General features: G+C 40.6%; 1 protein-coding gene across 1 annotated transcript; it reads left to right on the top strand.

The window, feature by feature from the left end:
* Window positions 1-1,556: 1,556 nt before the first annotated feature.
* Window positions 1,557-13,981, top strand: ube2q1 (ubiquitin-conjugating enzyme E2Q family member 1). The gene is made up of 13 exons (XM_085765114.1): window positions 1,557-2,250; window positions 2,673-2,777; window positions 4,539-4,661; window positions 4,968-5,021; window positions 5,358-5,498; window positions 6,072-6,156; window positions 6,756-6,816; window positions 6,909-6,999; window positions 7,095-7,153; window positions 7,271-7,319; window positions 7,453-7,548; window positions 9,605-9,671; window positions 10,578-13,981. Exons 1-13 carry the CDS (start codon window positions 2,092-2,094, stop codon window positions 10,607-10,609), a joined length of 1,122 nt encoding a protein of 373 aa, XP_085621240.1. The 5' UTR covers window positions 1,557-2,091; the 3' UTR covers window positions 10,610-13,981.
* The last annotated feature ends 59 nt before the right edge of the window (window positions 13,982-14,040 follow it).

Below are 14,040 nucleotides of genomic sequence, written 5' to 3'. Positions count from 1 at the left end.
ATTCCAAGTTTTAATTTTCCAGTAATCAAAAGCTTTCAGGCAGATATGCAGATTGACTTGGCTCAGCAGTGCTACTTGTTCAGCCATTTAAACCGATTGAAGAAAAAAAAAGTAAACAGTTTGTGAAGAAAAACAGAATAGATGTCCATGTAACCTTAAATACAATAGCCATGGGTTTGTGCCTCTATGGTTTGTGCCACAGTGTGCCCTTCCGTACACCCGATTGTTCCAATGTTTAGGCAACACTACCCCCTGATGGGCACCAGGCACTACTACAGCTATGATCTATAAATGTACCAATGTTTATTTGAGGAAAAGATGGCCCTCCAGTAGCATAGAGCATACCACAGATCATTGTTCCTGATAGCTACCTGTGAGCAGTTGAGTTTTTTTTTTTGTTTTTTTTTACAATTCAAAAGCCAGCAGTCAATAAAATATAAATCTATGATCTGTATTCTATAGATGCAAAATATTGCGCAATACATTTTCCCAGTTTGACAGAGAGAGGAGGAGGCGTGATCCTTGGACATGATCCTTATTTTCCTCCCTTTCCTCATGTCTAGGCTACATGTTGTTTTTTTATTTATAAATACAGATGGCATACTAACCTTCATATAGATTACAGAAGACAATAAAATAAATTTAATAATCTGTCAAGGTAGGCCTTTTCATTCAGTCCAAAAGGTTTCATAGGGACTGTTGAACAAGTTATTCAATACCAGTGTGGCACTCATAGGCCTACTGCAGACAGTCAGATAGGCAATATACCCAACAGTAAAACAAATACACATCCAATGTGCTGAATTCGTTGAAAAGATAAGGTGTTCAAGTTGTGTCATAGCCTAGCTACTGGCCGGATCTTTTGAATTAGGCTAATTAAACTATCAAAGATTGTGTAGCTAATTGTTTTGGTGACTTTTAAACGACATACATGACGTCATGGTCAGTGTGTCTAGGTAGGTAGAGTCTAATTTGGTCCAGAAGGTCATGCAACCAAACTTGCTCTTTTTAATGCACAAGAGAGTACAAAAATGTATTTGGGGAAAATTATTTTTCCACCTCATTTTACATATTTTCCTGCTATTAGCCTAATTGATATTTATTTAGTTGCAAGTTGTGTTCATGATCATAAGAAGAAAAAAAAAATTAGTTTTTTGCCTCATTTGACTCCAAGTAGCCCTATCCTCTATGCAAAATAAGACACGATGGCTGTTCTTTTATATTATAAAAACATAAAAATGAATATGGGTGTGTTATAGTGATCGTCTTTAAATTGTAGGTAGTTTAATATGAAAAAGTTTGGTTGGTTCCAAACAGAACCGTCCCACCCTCCTCCAGCTATGCCTGCTTTACTGAAGATGGAAACTTATTATTTTACACCCCGGAAAAAAAAAAAAAAAAAAAAAAATGAAGCTATTGTCCCGTGCTTATGTGTAACTGAGAGGTCAGAGGGTTATTAACTTTCTTTTATTTATTTTTTAAAATAAATTGAGGACGCGCTGAATGCTGGGATTCTGCGGGAGCGGGGAGATTGCAGAACGCCATCTTTAAACCCCACAAGAGGCCAGGCAGCTACAGTTGTACACCGGGATGAAAAACACTGCCCCTACAGCGGCTTATAAGTTCCGATCGTAGAGGTTGTGTGATTGTTCCCCGGCTGAGTAAAAAAAAAATAGGAACCGTCCGAGGGGACTGTGAGGAGACGGTCACGGGGCACCGCGAGAGCCTTAAAATGTTGTTATGATAGGCAGACAACAACAATAGACGGAAAGACAACAACAACGGACTGGCTCGCTAGCATCTCTCCAAGCAACTGCGCTGTTTTCACATGCTAGCTAAAAGCTAGCTCACGTTAGCTACTTCGTTAGCGAACCCCCGTCCGGTCGCGCTTGAATTTTTTTGCCCGGACCGTTGTTTACAGCTGGCACTGGGTATCCAGCTTCATCTAACATCTACCGGGGGATGGTTCGTCTTTGCCACTTTGTAACCCAATTTCGTCCCGTATATTAAACCGTGGCTTTAGCTAGCTAAAAAAAGGCTAAGTCCCGACTTCTCCCCCTCCCCAGCGGCCCGGCCGGAGATGCATGGAAGATGTCGGTGTCGGGGCTGAAGGCCGAACTGAAGTTTTTGGAGTCCATTTTTGATCCAAACCACGAACGCTTCAGGATCATCGATTGGAAGCCCGATGAGCTGAGCTGTCAGTTTAATGTAACCGGGGAAAAGCTGTTAATAATCCACTGTAATATAACGGTAGGTGGACAGTAACAACAACACAAGTACCGGGGTTTATACACTTCCCTCCGTTGATCGCTAGCGCGCTAATGTTAGCTGGCTAACTTGCTAGCCAGATAGCAGGCTACCTCCACCACAACGGTACAATCCGGTGCTATGCGGGACTTTTTTGTGTGCGTAGTTTCATTTGTGTCATTTTGAGGTGTAGATAGCCTCGGTGGTTGGGTTGTTGGTCGGACAGCCTGACATTTAACAGTGTTGATAATAACCTAACGTAATAGCTGTTAGCTATCGCTGCACTCTGAATGCTAATGTCGTCAACCCAAATTCTAGGTTATTTACTGACTGTGTTGAACCAGACAGCTCACACATAAGCAGATATATACGTCAAATGTGCTGATGTGACCGTGTTTTTGTTGTTGTGTCCCACTGTCTCGTAGGAGTCTTATCCATCTACGCCGCCGATCTGGTTTGTGGACTCTGATGACCCGAGCTTGGCGCAAGTTTTGGAGAGGTTGGAAGATGTGAGAAAAGGCAGCACCCTGGTATTTATCCCGAGTCGCTTATTTTTTGTTTATCATTAAGGAAAATGTCGCGATTGCTGTAGACCATGTGAAGATCTGCTTAAAATTGTATTTGTCTTTGTGCACTTTGTCTGTCCCCCAGAATTTTGTCAAAAACACACACGCATACACACCGTAGGTTTCGTTCAATTCATGCTGTGAAGACTTGCTACAAGACGCATATTATCCTGTGATACAGCAGTAGTAGGCTTCAAGTAAACATAAGTGGACGCTGAGCATTTCAATGCCCAGCTGACTCATTCTTAAAGTATTCAGATTGATGTGTTAAAAACAGAGTCAGACGTAGTCACAGCCAAAATGCTCTCATTTTATAGCTGAGGTATATGGCTTATGACTGAATCAAGACGCTATGCTTATTTTGTCTTAACTGAGTTTCTGGGCTTTACAAGTATTGGCCAGGCTGCCTCCCAGTAGGAGTGTTTTCTGTGCATTATCAGGCCGCAATGACAGCCTGCTGTGACAAGCTTCATTTTAATGTGCAGATAATTCTGGTGCCAATAATCATATTACAATCCTCCTTTATTTGGGACTTATTTAATGTGCTGGTTATGCTATAGACACTGAATGTAGGCAGCACTTGGTGTTGTTGGACTGAATGTCAGTGTTTTAGACTGCGCACGTTGTTGTCCTCAAACAGGCTTTACTTCATTCTTGTAAGAATTTTGCAACTCTGGCCTAGTTGTAGCAATTTCATTGGTGCAGGTTGAGGTATTTGCTATTTTAGTTTTACACTCTGAACATTCACACAACTGTGAGCTGTATGCAATATATTTCATATGGGTGTTCAAACATAAACATAAGCTTACATGTGCTGCTTAATGTGTGTGAGTTTCTACTTGGACAGAGGGGTAAACATGTTTATATAGGCAGGTTTTCAACAGTCCCAATGGCTGTTTCATTAGATCATAAAACAATCTTTGAGGTCAAACTGTCTGTGACAAGCAGCTCCTTATGTAATTCTATGTATGTGGTGACATCCTGAGCTTAGTTAGCCTACTTATTCAAGCTGCATGCTCTGTTTGTAGGACACAAAATATGCTTTTTATAGAAGTGCTGTCAGATTCTTAGTCAGAAGTTTTTTTTCTTTCTTTGCACCATAACTACAGTCAACATTCAGATAATGAATACAACGTTACCAGTGCTGTCTTTTTAGGTAAAGGACAAACTTTACCTTTCTGTGGATAGATAAGATCAGTCCATTTTCTTACTGTTGCACAGATGTTCCTGTGGTAGTCTGTATTTGTATTGCACCAAATTTGCAAAGGTAGCACACACTATCTGGCGGCAGCATTTTTTTTTTCATATGAGCACAAACAATTTTATTCTCCATGCACATATCTGCTGTGGTACTACATCGAGTGTTTTATGTTTAAAACCTTTCTTTGAAGTCATATGTGGGTAGTTTGCCCAAACTTTATTGCTACACTTACAGATTGCCAGGTTTTACATTACAGTGCCAGTTGGCATGCCTTGTGACACATGATGTAAACATTGTGTTGACTTTCATCTTACACAATCATCAATCACTCATTCTAGATTCAAGAATTTGTCGTATTCAAAATGTCATCATACTGCAGTGAAGCTCACTCACAAATGCGTGTGCTGGCGTTTGTCACATCTGTGATATGTGTGCCATGTGGATTTGCTGCGTTGCTGCATTTGCAGTCTTGAATGGTTTGTCTAACTCTGTATCTCCTCCTCTTTGTGGTTTGTCTTTTTTAGCTTTTGCAGCAGTTGAAAAAACTTATTTGTGACCTTTGTCGGTTGTACAACCTTCCCCAACACCCTGATGTTGAGATGCTGGACCAGCCCCTGCCCGCAGGCCCTGTGGGACAAGACCGAAAGGCAAGGCTGCCTAGTTTGTTCTTGTCAAATGCCTACCTATGGCATGATACAGCCAGAATTTGATTACATTTAAGGAACATACATGCTTCAATTAGGATGTTATATTATGCACTTTAGACCACTTGTGCCTAGTAATGAAATAGTAGTCTAAATTTTAAAGGGCCTTGGTGATTTATATGACATGGCTGTCTAAGCTCATCAGTGGGCTCTTCCTGTTCCACGGTCAGCTAAATGTGTTTGTTTTTTTGATCAAAAGACCAATCAGCAAGGCCACTTAATACTTTGTCTGTGGTGTGTTTTGTATAGCATGGCACAGAAGAGGTCACATCTGAAGAAGAGGAGGAAGAGGAGATGGGAGAGGTAAATAATCTAATTATAATGATCTTTTCTTTGTGGTGTTGTTTAGTGAGAAGAATGGCAATAGATTTGTTTTTGTTCTGCCCCTCTTCATCCTCCTGATATATTGTACATCCACATTATTACTGAATTTGGGTTTTATTTGATTATGATAGTTTGACCTTGAATAAAGCTGTAATGGTATTCTTTTTACATTGTTATTCGAGTCAACAAACAAGTTTCATTTCATCTTGTTACTTGGCACCAGCTTTGATCCCTGGGCTCATTTTTAAGTTGCCTGTTTTGCTGGAGGACCAGGAATTATTCAAAATGTCTAAAATATCAAATGCAAACAAACAGGACATAGAGGATCTGGACCACTATGAAATGAAAGAGGAGGAGCCTGTGGATGGGAAAAAATCAGAGGATGATGGCATCGAGAAGGAGAATCTGGCCATCCTGGAGAAGATCCGAAAGAACCAGAGGCAGGATCACTTGAATGTAAGTCTATGCTTAGTGATGTTCTTATTCTGAATTTTGTGAGGCTTATGGTTGATAACATATTTGATCGAGGACCTCTTGTCACTAGTGATCACTTTTGTGAAAGACAAATGGAGAAAGGTTTTGAGAAGACAGCGAAGAAAAAGGCAGCGGTGAGGCAGTTGTTACATATCTCTGACAGTAGGGAATGTGACCTGTTTCTAAATGTACTCTCCTATGCAGTATTTTCAGGTTTCTCCGAGCATCTGCCCTTCAAGGCAGCAAAAACTTATGAAAAGATTTGTTGTTTCTTCTGGGAACGTCTCTCTGCTTGCTTATCATCCTGTTCAGTTTCTCTTTGTGTCTGAAATGTTTACAATTATACTGTGAAACCAACAAGGCCTTGATGGTCTTTCTTACTTTAGATATTCTGAGGATCAGTCAAACATTATTTCCAAGGGGTGCAGAGATGTCTGTGATGTCATCTAGCAGGATGAAGCTCTGGCCATGGTTGGCCGATAGTAAGCACAGATGACAGGTTTGCACTGATGTCAATTTACAGAAAAGCTATGCTCTTTATATTTACTGTTGCAGGGAGCTGTATCTGGTTCAGTCCAAGCCTCCGATCGCCTGATGAAGGAGCTTAGAGAGATCTACAGGTCTCAGAGTTACAAGACAGGTATGCACACCACACAAAGGTCTGCTCTTTGTTGCACATCTGAGTAAAAAAAAAAAACTCGACCTATAAACATAACAGACACAAACCCACACTCACAACAATCCTTACTTCAATTATTGTCAGAGTGGACATGGCAATATCAGAGCCAAAAGTTGTAACTGGTCAAAAGAAAGCATTTGAACCAGTTTAGGACCGCAGGATTTAGAAGGAACCCAACTCATACTTGCTTATTTGCTTATTCTGAGGTCAACTCCACCTCTGTGTGGATATGTCAGCAGTACCATGAGCTACTACACTGCTGTGCAATGGACTCATGTATGCCTCGATAATGGACATACAGTCAGCACATTAATATGATTTCCACACAGTGCAACAAAGATAAATTATGTGCTTGAAAAAATGTAGCATTTATTTTGTAGAAATACTCCACCTGTGAACAAAGCTTCAGATAATTTACAGGATTACCTGACCACTCAGAATACACTTTGTTTTGCCCCACTGCATTACGTTGTATGTAATCACTCCTGTTGTTGTTGTTGTTGTTAGACCTTGTGTTTGCGGACTTTTGCGCAGTAATAATCGATCCATGTTTTTTGCAGGCATCTACTCAGTCGAGCTTGTTAACGACAGCCTGTACGAATGGCACGTCAAACTAAGGACGTAAGTAACTTTTGGGATCTTGTTGTGTTGTTTTTCCATGTAGCGGTCTCACTTTTAAACACAAACTAACTGCATAATTTGATGACACACAGGGTGGATCCAGATAGCCCCTTACACAGTGATTTACAAGTCCTAAAGGAAAAGGAAGGAATGGATTACATTTTACTAAACTTCTCATATAAAGTAAGTTAAATTGACTTTTGCCTTCATGAAAATGAAATACCTTTCAGGAGTCTTTGAAGTCCTCAAATTAACCATTTTGCTGTTCTTTGCCACAGGATAATTTCCCCTTTGATCCACCCTTTGTCCGGGTAGTTTCGCCTGTGCTTTCTGGAGGGTGAGTTCTTTTAGCTCGTACTCCTCTCAGCTACCTTCATCTCCATAATCTACTGAGGATCGAGGCTGAGTTTGTAAACAATAAGATTAATACAGTACGCCTTTCTCCTTGCTTTAGTTACGTTCTTGGAGGAGGCGCCCTGTGCATGGAACTTCTCACCAAACAGGTATGGCAAACTAAGCAAACGCTTTAATGTAAATCTGTGCTGCATGATAGTGAATATTACTTTGGATGGCATTTGCATCTGTTTTACATTTTTTAAAACCCACTCTTACTGACACTGCGGTTCCTGATTGCAGGGTTGGAGCAGTGCCTATTCCATTGAGTCTGTCATCATGCAGATCAATGCCACTTTAGTCAAAGGAAAAGCCAGAGTGCAGTTTGGAGCCAATAAAGTAAGTGAGGAAGCACAAGGGGGTTTAATTTCAAGTCAGGAAATGTCCCGTGATATTGTTGACCTCATGCAATGAATGATGTGGACCATGATGCCAGTGCTTTGACACAAAAGGCTTGGTTCCCTGGCTCTTAGTGGTAGAGTATTGTGCTTTGTGACAGTCTCCTGTTTCTGCAGCCAAAGCTAGCTCTGTGTGTGTGTGTCTGTGTCTTTTTGTTTTTGTTGTTCTTAAATCAAAGTAACAGCACATCACAACAGGGATGGCCAAGGTAGATGCTTATCTTTTTGTGCTGCAGTTTGCAGTTGCTGTCTCTTGTACTTGTTATGTTTTCAGGCTACAGACAGAGTTCACCAGGTTCAAAAGAAATGTGGATATTTTTAAGTTTTTCTCATTAGTTTGGTCTCATAAATGCAGATTCAGTTTTCTTGATGTCACATGTTTTAATTAAGTCTGAGATTTTTGTAGTTTTTGTCCGTTCCCAATCTGATGAATCTTGGCTAAGCAGAATGTGCCACGCTCATTCTAGTTTGGAAAGCACACACATTTTTATTGTTACCATGAAACCTTTGTATGATTGTAGGTTACTAACACAACATATAACAATGTGTGCAAGTAATTTAAGGATGTAAATTGTATAGTTAAATGTCATTGCTCTAGTAAGATATGGTGAGCAGGGGCTCCTTTAAAACCTGAACTATCTCAGGTACACTATAGAAAAGTTGCTGCTTACCCGTCCGTCCTAGTATGTCTTCACAGGATGAGTTCAGGTAAAGTACTAGGTGTAGGTCAGCCTTGTTTACAACATTCAGAGCCTGAACACAACCTCCAAGACAATCATGTTAAATGGAAAAAAAGAGGCTCAGCATATGAAAAGTTGATTGCAGTTTTGAGTGTGTTCAGCATAAATGAAAGATGATCTTTTATGTAAAATCTTTCTTTTATAAATGTGTTTCAGACCTGGGGACATTTGAACACATGTTCTGCAAATGTCTGACATTGTTTAGCCCTTTGGTCATAAACTGCTGTAATCAGCTTCCATAAGCAGGTTTGACCTGGAGACTTTAGTCTGGTCCACGGTGTAAGTCCAGTCTTCATTTGTTCTGAGATGCGTCTTAAGCCAGTAATAGACTTGGACAAGACTACTGTAACCCTTAAAAAATTAGCCTACTTACAACCAGGCTAACTCAGCTGTGTTTCCATGGTAACGAGGAGTGACACCTGCAGAGATGGGGAAAACCATGGTTTATTATTTATGGTTTTCTGACAGTGATGTGGAGCGAGCAAATGGAAGCAAGTAGTTTTGAGAGATCTCGGTAAACTTGTTGGACATATACAGCACATGCATATACCCATGTGGACATGGCGAGTCATTTTTTTGGCAGGTTAAATATCCTGAGCATGACTGAGTTGTCAGAAGTACTGAGCCCTGCCATGTCAGTGTCTCAGCTCTGCTGGAAATCTGCTCTGCACCAAGATTTTATTTCTTCTTGATGAGGTTGTAACTATTGAATTATTTTAAAATGTTCTGCTGATGTGAAGGGAGTTGAGTGGTTTCAGTAGCAATTTCCCAGAATTCATGGCATGTTAGTCCTACTTTAGGATAGTTAACAACTAAACAGAATGGTGAGAGATCTGAAGTCTGATGATTAGTTGTCCAAGAAGATATTTTGTGAACCTGGTGGATATGAAGCTATAAACATCAACACAGTCTTAATGAAGTCTGCTTCTGTCGTATTGATTCATGCAAAGGCCTGTGCTTTGCTGTGGTTCAGCAGTGATGTGCATAGATTATGGCTGCAGAACAAGGTCCTAATGTTAATGTTGATGGCCAGGTGTGTGTGATAGCAGTCTGGCATGAATGGGACAGAACGAAGGAAGAATGTGTGGTCATTATCCTGCACAGTACACCATGTTTTGTACTTGAAAGTGGAGATGATGTGATAAGCTTTTCTTGCTTGTAGAAAAGAGCTGTCATTGCTGTTTTCCTTGTTCTGTACTGTCATCATAAACCCGGTGCACACTGTAAGGTTGACTTCATTTTCATCTTTTAATGCAGAACCAGTACAATCTCGCCAGAGCACAGCAGTCCTACAAATCCCTGGTTCAGATCCATGAAAAGAACGGTGAGTGTTTTTGTCTCCAATTTCATACAGGGTGCATTACAGACCTTGTTTACTGAAACCAAATCCCTCCCATGCATCTAAGCCGAGGAAAATTGGTGCATGGACAGTTGTGTATGTACCAAACATGGACAGCCTTTATATGCATGTAGTCCACATCATTACACTCACTTTGTATGACTGGTGTGTAGGGGATTAATACCAGATAAACAATAGAATATATAGAAACTACAGACTTTTAAAGCTCATATTTACAAACAATATTTACACCTAAGGTCAAAGATCTGACTGAGCCAACAGTAACAAATAGTGTCTGTCCTGTGGGAGCCCAAAAGCAATGAATAAATGATTAATATCCCCAGAATAAATTGAATGAATATGCAGTATGGCCGAAATTTATTATTTAATAAAAATCAGTGAAGAGAAACAAACGTTTACATTTTAATAGTGAAACAGTTTTACAGGAGAAAAAGACACAGGTATGTCATCTACTCAAAGATGAGCATTTATGCAGCTTTCCTGTTGTCCCTGACCTCTGAAAACAGAAACTGCATTTGGAAACGGGGCAGGTGAAAATATGTAAATCACTTTATTTCCATCAGGCAACAATGAGCTAAATTTAATTGCAGTGGGATGTAAGAGTTGAGAACTGAGAGGCCGGCTGAACTTTGTTAAAATTCTGCACCATATCTGCCCAAGGTCTCACCACTGAACACTTCTGAGCGTGCTGCCTTTTGGTTCTTACAAACCAGATAAGGCTGGAAATGTAGATTCATGCCAATGAGGCAGAAGTCATGCAACCCTGTTACTGTAGCTGGTGGAGATCTGGTATTTGGTTGTTTTGTACTTGTTGTACTTGTTGTGTTTTATCTGTGTAGTCATTGTCGGTTGTTGTGCTTATTTCTTCAGGCTGGTACACACCCCCTAAGGAGGATGGCTAAAACAGACTTTTGCCTTTCCTGCACTGGGACCACCTGTCTTAGAGTTTTTTCTTTCTCTTGCGACCAATATGTTTTTTGTTTTTTTTTTTCGTTTTTTTTTTAATCCTGCAAACCATTTTGTTCGCTACACGAGAGTTTGAACTCCAAACCAAATTCCTCATACAGTGACCACCCAGAAACTAGCACATCAGCACACCAACACACAGACACTGACACACACACACACGCCCCACCTGAAATTTACATCCAAGTTCATCAGCTACTCGCAAGGAAGTCCCCCCCCCCCCCTGGATATTTATCTCTCTGTGCATTGTCTGATACAATCTAATTTTTCCATTGCGACATTCATTCTGTACACCAGGACAAACAGTGGACTAAATAGCGTGCAAACTCACCCTTTGGTTTTGGCGTTGAGCATGCCAAGGTTACTTGCTGGCTTCGAGTTGAAAGGTGCGGCATGGCTTTATCCTCCAGCAGTGGCAGTCTGATGCTCCAGTCACCAGACAGTGCCTCTCTGACCACAGACTGGATCTGAGAATGGCATGCGACATTCCCTGATATGATGCAGTGGTGGCTGGGAAGGACACTAGATGCTGGTGGTGGGAAGAACCACTGCCTTTTCTCTCCACGGACGGCCTGTGTAATATTATGCTCATGTATTATCTTTGTAATGCCAAGTTCCCTCCTCTGGAATAACACGCTTCTGAGGCTAGCTTGCTTTCAAACCTCTTTATCTTTTAAAGCTTGAAGCCCTGAGGTGGGGAGGAAGATGAAGAGACTTTTTTGCAGCCTGGGTGGGACAGCCCATTAATGAAGAACAGCATCCCGCTGAGCTCTAAAGTTGACGACCACTGTCATCATTACAACCAGCAGCTGGACCGCTCCCTACAGGAGAGGTTTGGTGTGTGGTGAGGCTGGCAACACAAGAAACATGACCAGGCAAAGCAGGGGTGTGTTTGGATTGGATCACACTGTAATGTAGTTGATTTTAACTCCACATGTAAACATGTAAATTTGTATTTCTGCAAAAGGATTTAATTGTTTATAATGTAACCTTGTCTGGGTCTTTGGCTGGGCAGAGACTGTATTACCATATACCCCTGACTATTAACTGCAGGGGCACTGCAACTTCTTGAGACCCATTTAGACTAAGGAAAAGTTGCTCCATGAATACTCTTGCAGAAGGAAACAAAAGTACACATGTTCCTATGAAAGCTTAATGACTACTGCGGTTTTGTTCTTTTTTTTAATTTTAATATTGATTTGTAATCCTCGTGTTATTGGAAACAATGACAGATCCATTCCCCTTATTTGATGGCACCTCTTCACAACAATGGACGTAACAATAATGGCATAGACACAGCTGTTTCTGGCATTCCAGAGGTTTGGCTCTTCATATCTAATCACTCAAACCGGATGAACCTCAGTAAGGCTATGCAGTGAAGACACAGTCTTGTGGAGTTTTGTTGTACTGAAGAAAATTAGTCTTAACAGCTTAACAGTGTAGTCACCTGCTTAGTTCTTGTAGCTGGTTCACATCCTGACCAGTTCGCCAATCCTGCAGTCTGGGAAAAAGTGACCTTTTTACCTTTTGACTTTTCCTTGACCTCATGGCTGTTTCAAAAAAAGAAAAATACAGCCAGAGTTACAAAAAAAAAAAAAAATTCACAGCAATAGTCTTGCCCATATGCCTTCTGGCTTCACACCTGGGAAGATCAACTGGAGTCTGTTCCATTTCCAGAATATTTGTTCAGGTTTGATAAATTATTTGTTCAGATTTGCCACAGGAGGGACCCAGCTCTTCCCATTCCCACCTCTCTGGTTACTATTCATAACCACTCGCAGCACTGCTGTCACCCCCTCAGTGTGCTGGGTCTTTGATGTAATGTGAATAATATGCAGAAAACTGTGTGGAGCATTCCAGGTAATGCAGTTACACGTTCGTTGTGGGTGTTCTGTTGTGCGGTTACTTGAATTGTTTTGAGTATATTGTCCTGAAAACCAGCATAGAAAGCTTAGTTATGCTAATTCACACAGTCATTCCTCACGTTGGAGTTTTTTTTTTTTTTTTTTTTTTAGAATTTCCTCAGTGATACTAACCTCAGTCACAATACCAGTATCTTCAAAACAGGCAGAGATGGGCGTAAGAACGTGCAGCTTGTTCATGTTCAGCATGTGTCTGACGTTTGTTTAGACCTGCTGGACGTAACAAGGGTTACCCTCCTTTCTTTCTCCTTTCCTGTCTTCACAAGACTATGGATCATTGGCATGGTTGTTAGCTGTTGTGATGCCATTGATAAGGTACTCGTCACTTCATTCTGGTCACATTGTCGAGCCCACCCCTGCATTCTCTGGAGAAGCAAACTCAGGAATACATACTGCACACTCGACTTTTCAAAGGATTGCTTCAGAATATCGTCATGAAATGCAAGATTTAAATGTGTCAATCTTCTTATTTTTCCGGGCCATTTTAAAATGATGCCCCTGTTTTACCAGTACACATTGCAGTGTGTTTTGCTGTTGAGTTGCACACACTTGGGTTTTTCTGAATGATGTTGAAGTTAATAAATAATTACTTAAGCAAGTTTTTGGAATGATCAGATAATGTGGAGTAAAGATTTGCTCCCATCCTCAGATTATCCTGCGCTTGATCAGGGGTACAGAACACATCTGCCCTGTCTCTTTGATATTGCTGTATTTTGCATGTCAATATATCAGTGGGTGTTATTCCCCAAGCTACTGAAGGCAATGAGTGGATGGGTCAGATGGTTTAAAAAAAAGATGAAGAAAAAAACGAAAAAAAAAAAAAAAAAGAGACTAGATGTATCCATTTTCTCACGACTTGTTTACTTGTGGTTTCCAGCATCAGTGCACAGATTAATTTCTCCATGTGCACTGTTTATAGAACCACGTCAGACACTATACGAGACACAAGGACTTCAAGACACATCATACCTGCTTGGATTACCTTTAAACATGCCAGGATTCCCAAACTATAGTAGCAGTTCAGATTTGTGTGCCATCAGAGCGATTGTAAGCCGACAACTTTTAACCTGACCTTTGGAATAATGGTGTACTCAAATCTGTTGTGCACTGAGTGACAGCTCCTCTCAAACCAACAACACAAGTTATCCGACTAACGAAAACCTTCTCTGCTTTGGCGAGCGATGTATTTGGTCTGAGGTCTGAACTAGCCTGATTCTGGGTTCTATACCTTGCTTCATTAACTGCGTTGGCCGGGTTATAAAGTTATGCACTGTTAGCATGCTTTGGTTTGGTTTCATTTTTTTTAACATTGCAAGGGTGATTTTGACCATGTAAAGTAATTTGTAAACTTGCATCAAGTTTATGAATAAAGAATTTTATGAAATATCTCTTCAATCTGCCCTTATTAATGGAAATTGTCAGTGACAGGCTATTTACATATTATT

The sequence above is a fragment of the Trachurus japonicus genome, chromosome 3 (assembly GCF_045865225.1).
Source record: "Trachurus japonicus isolate A0001 chromosome 3, Traja_1.0".
Taxonomy (NCBI): domain Eukaryota; kingdom Metazoa; phylum Chordata; class Actinopteri; order Carangiformes; family Carangidae; genus Trachurus; species Trachurus japonicus.
The sequence above is the reverse complement of the archived record's forward strand: the minus strand, read 5'-3'. Positions and strand labels throughout refer to the sequence as shown.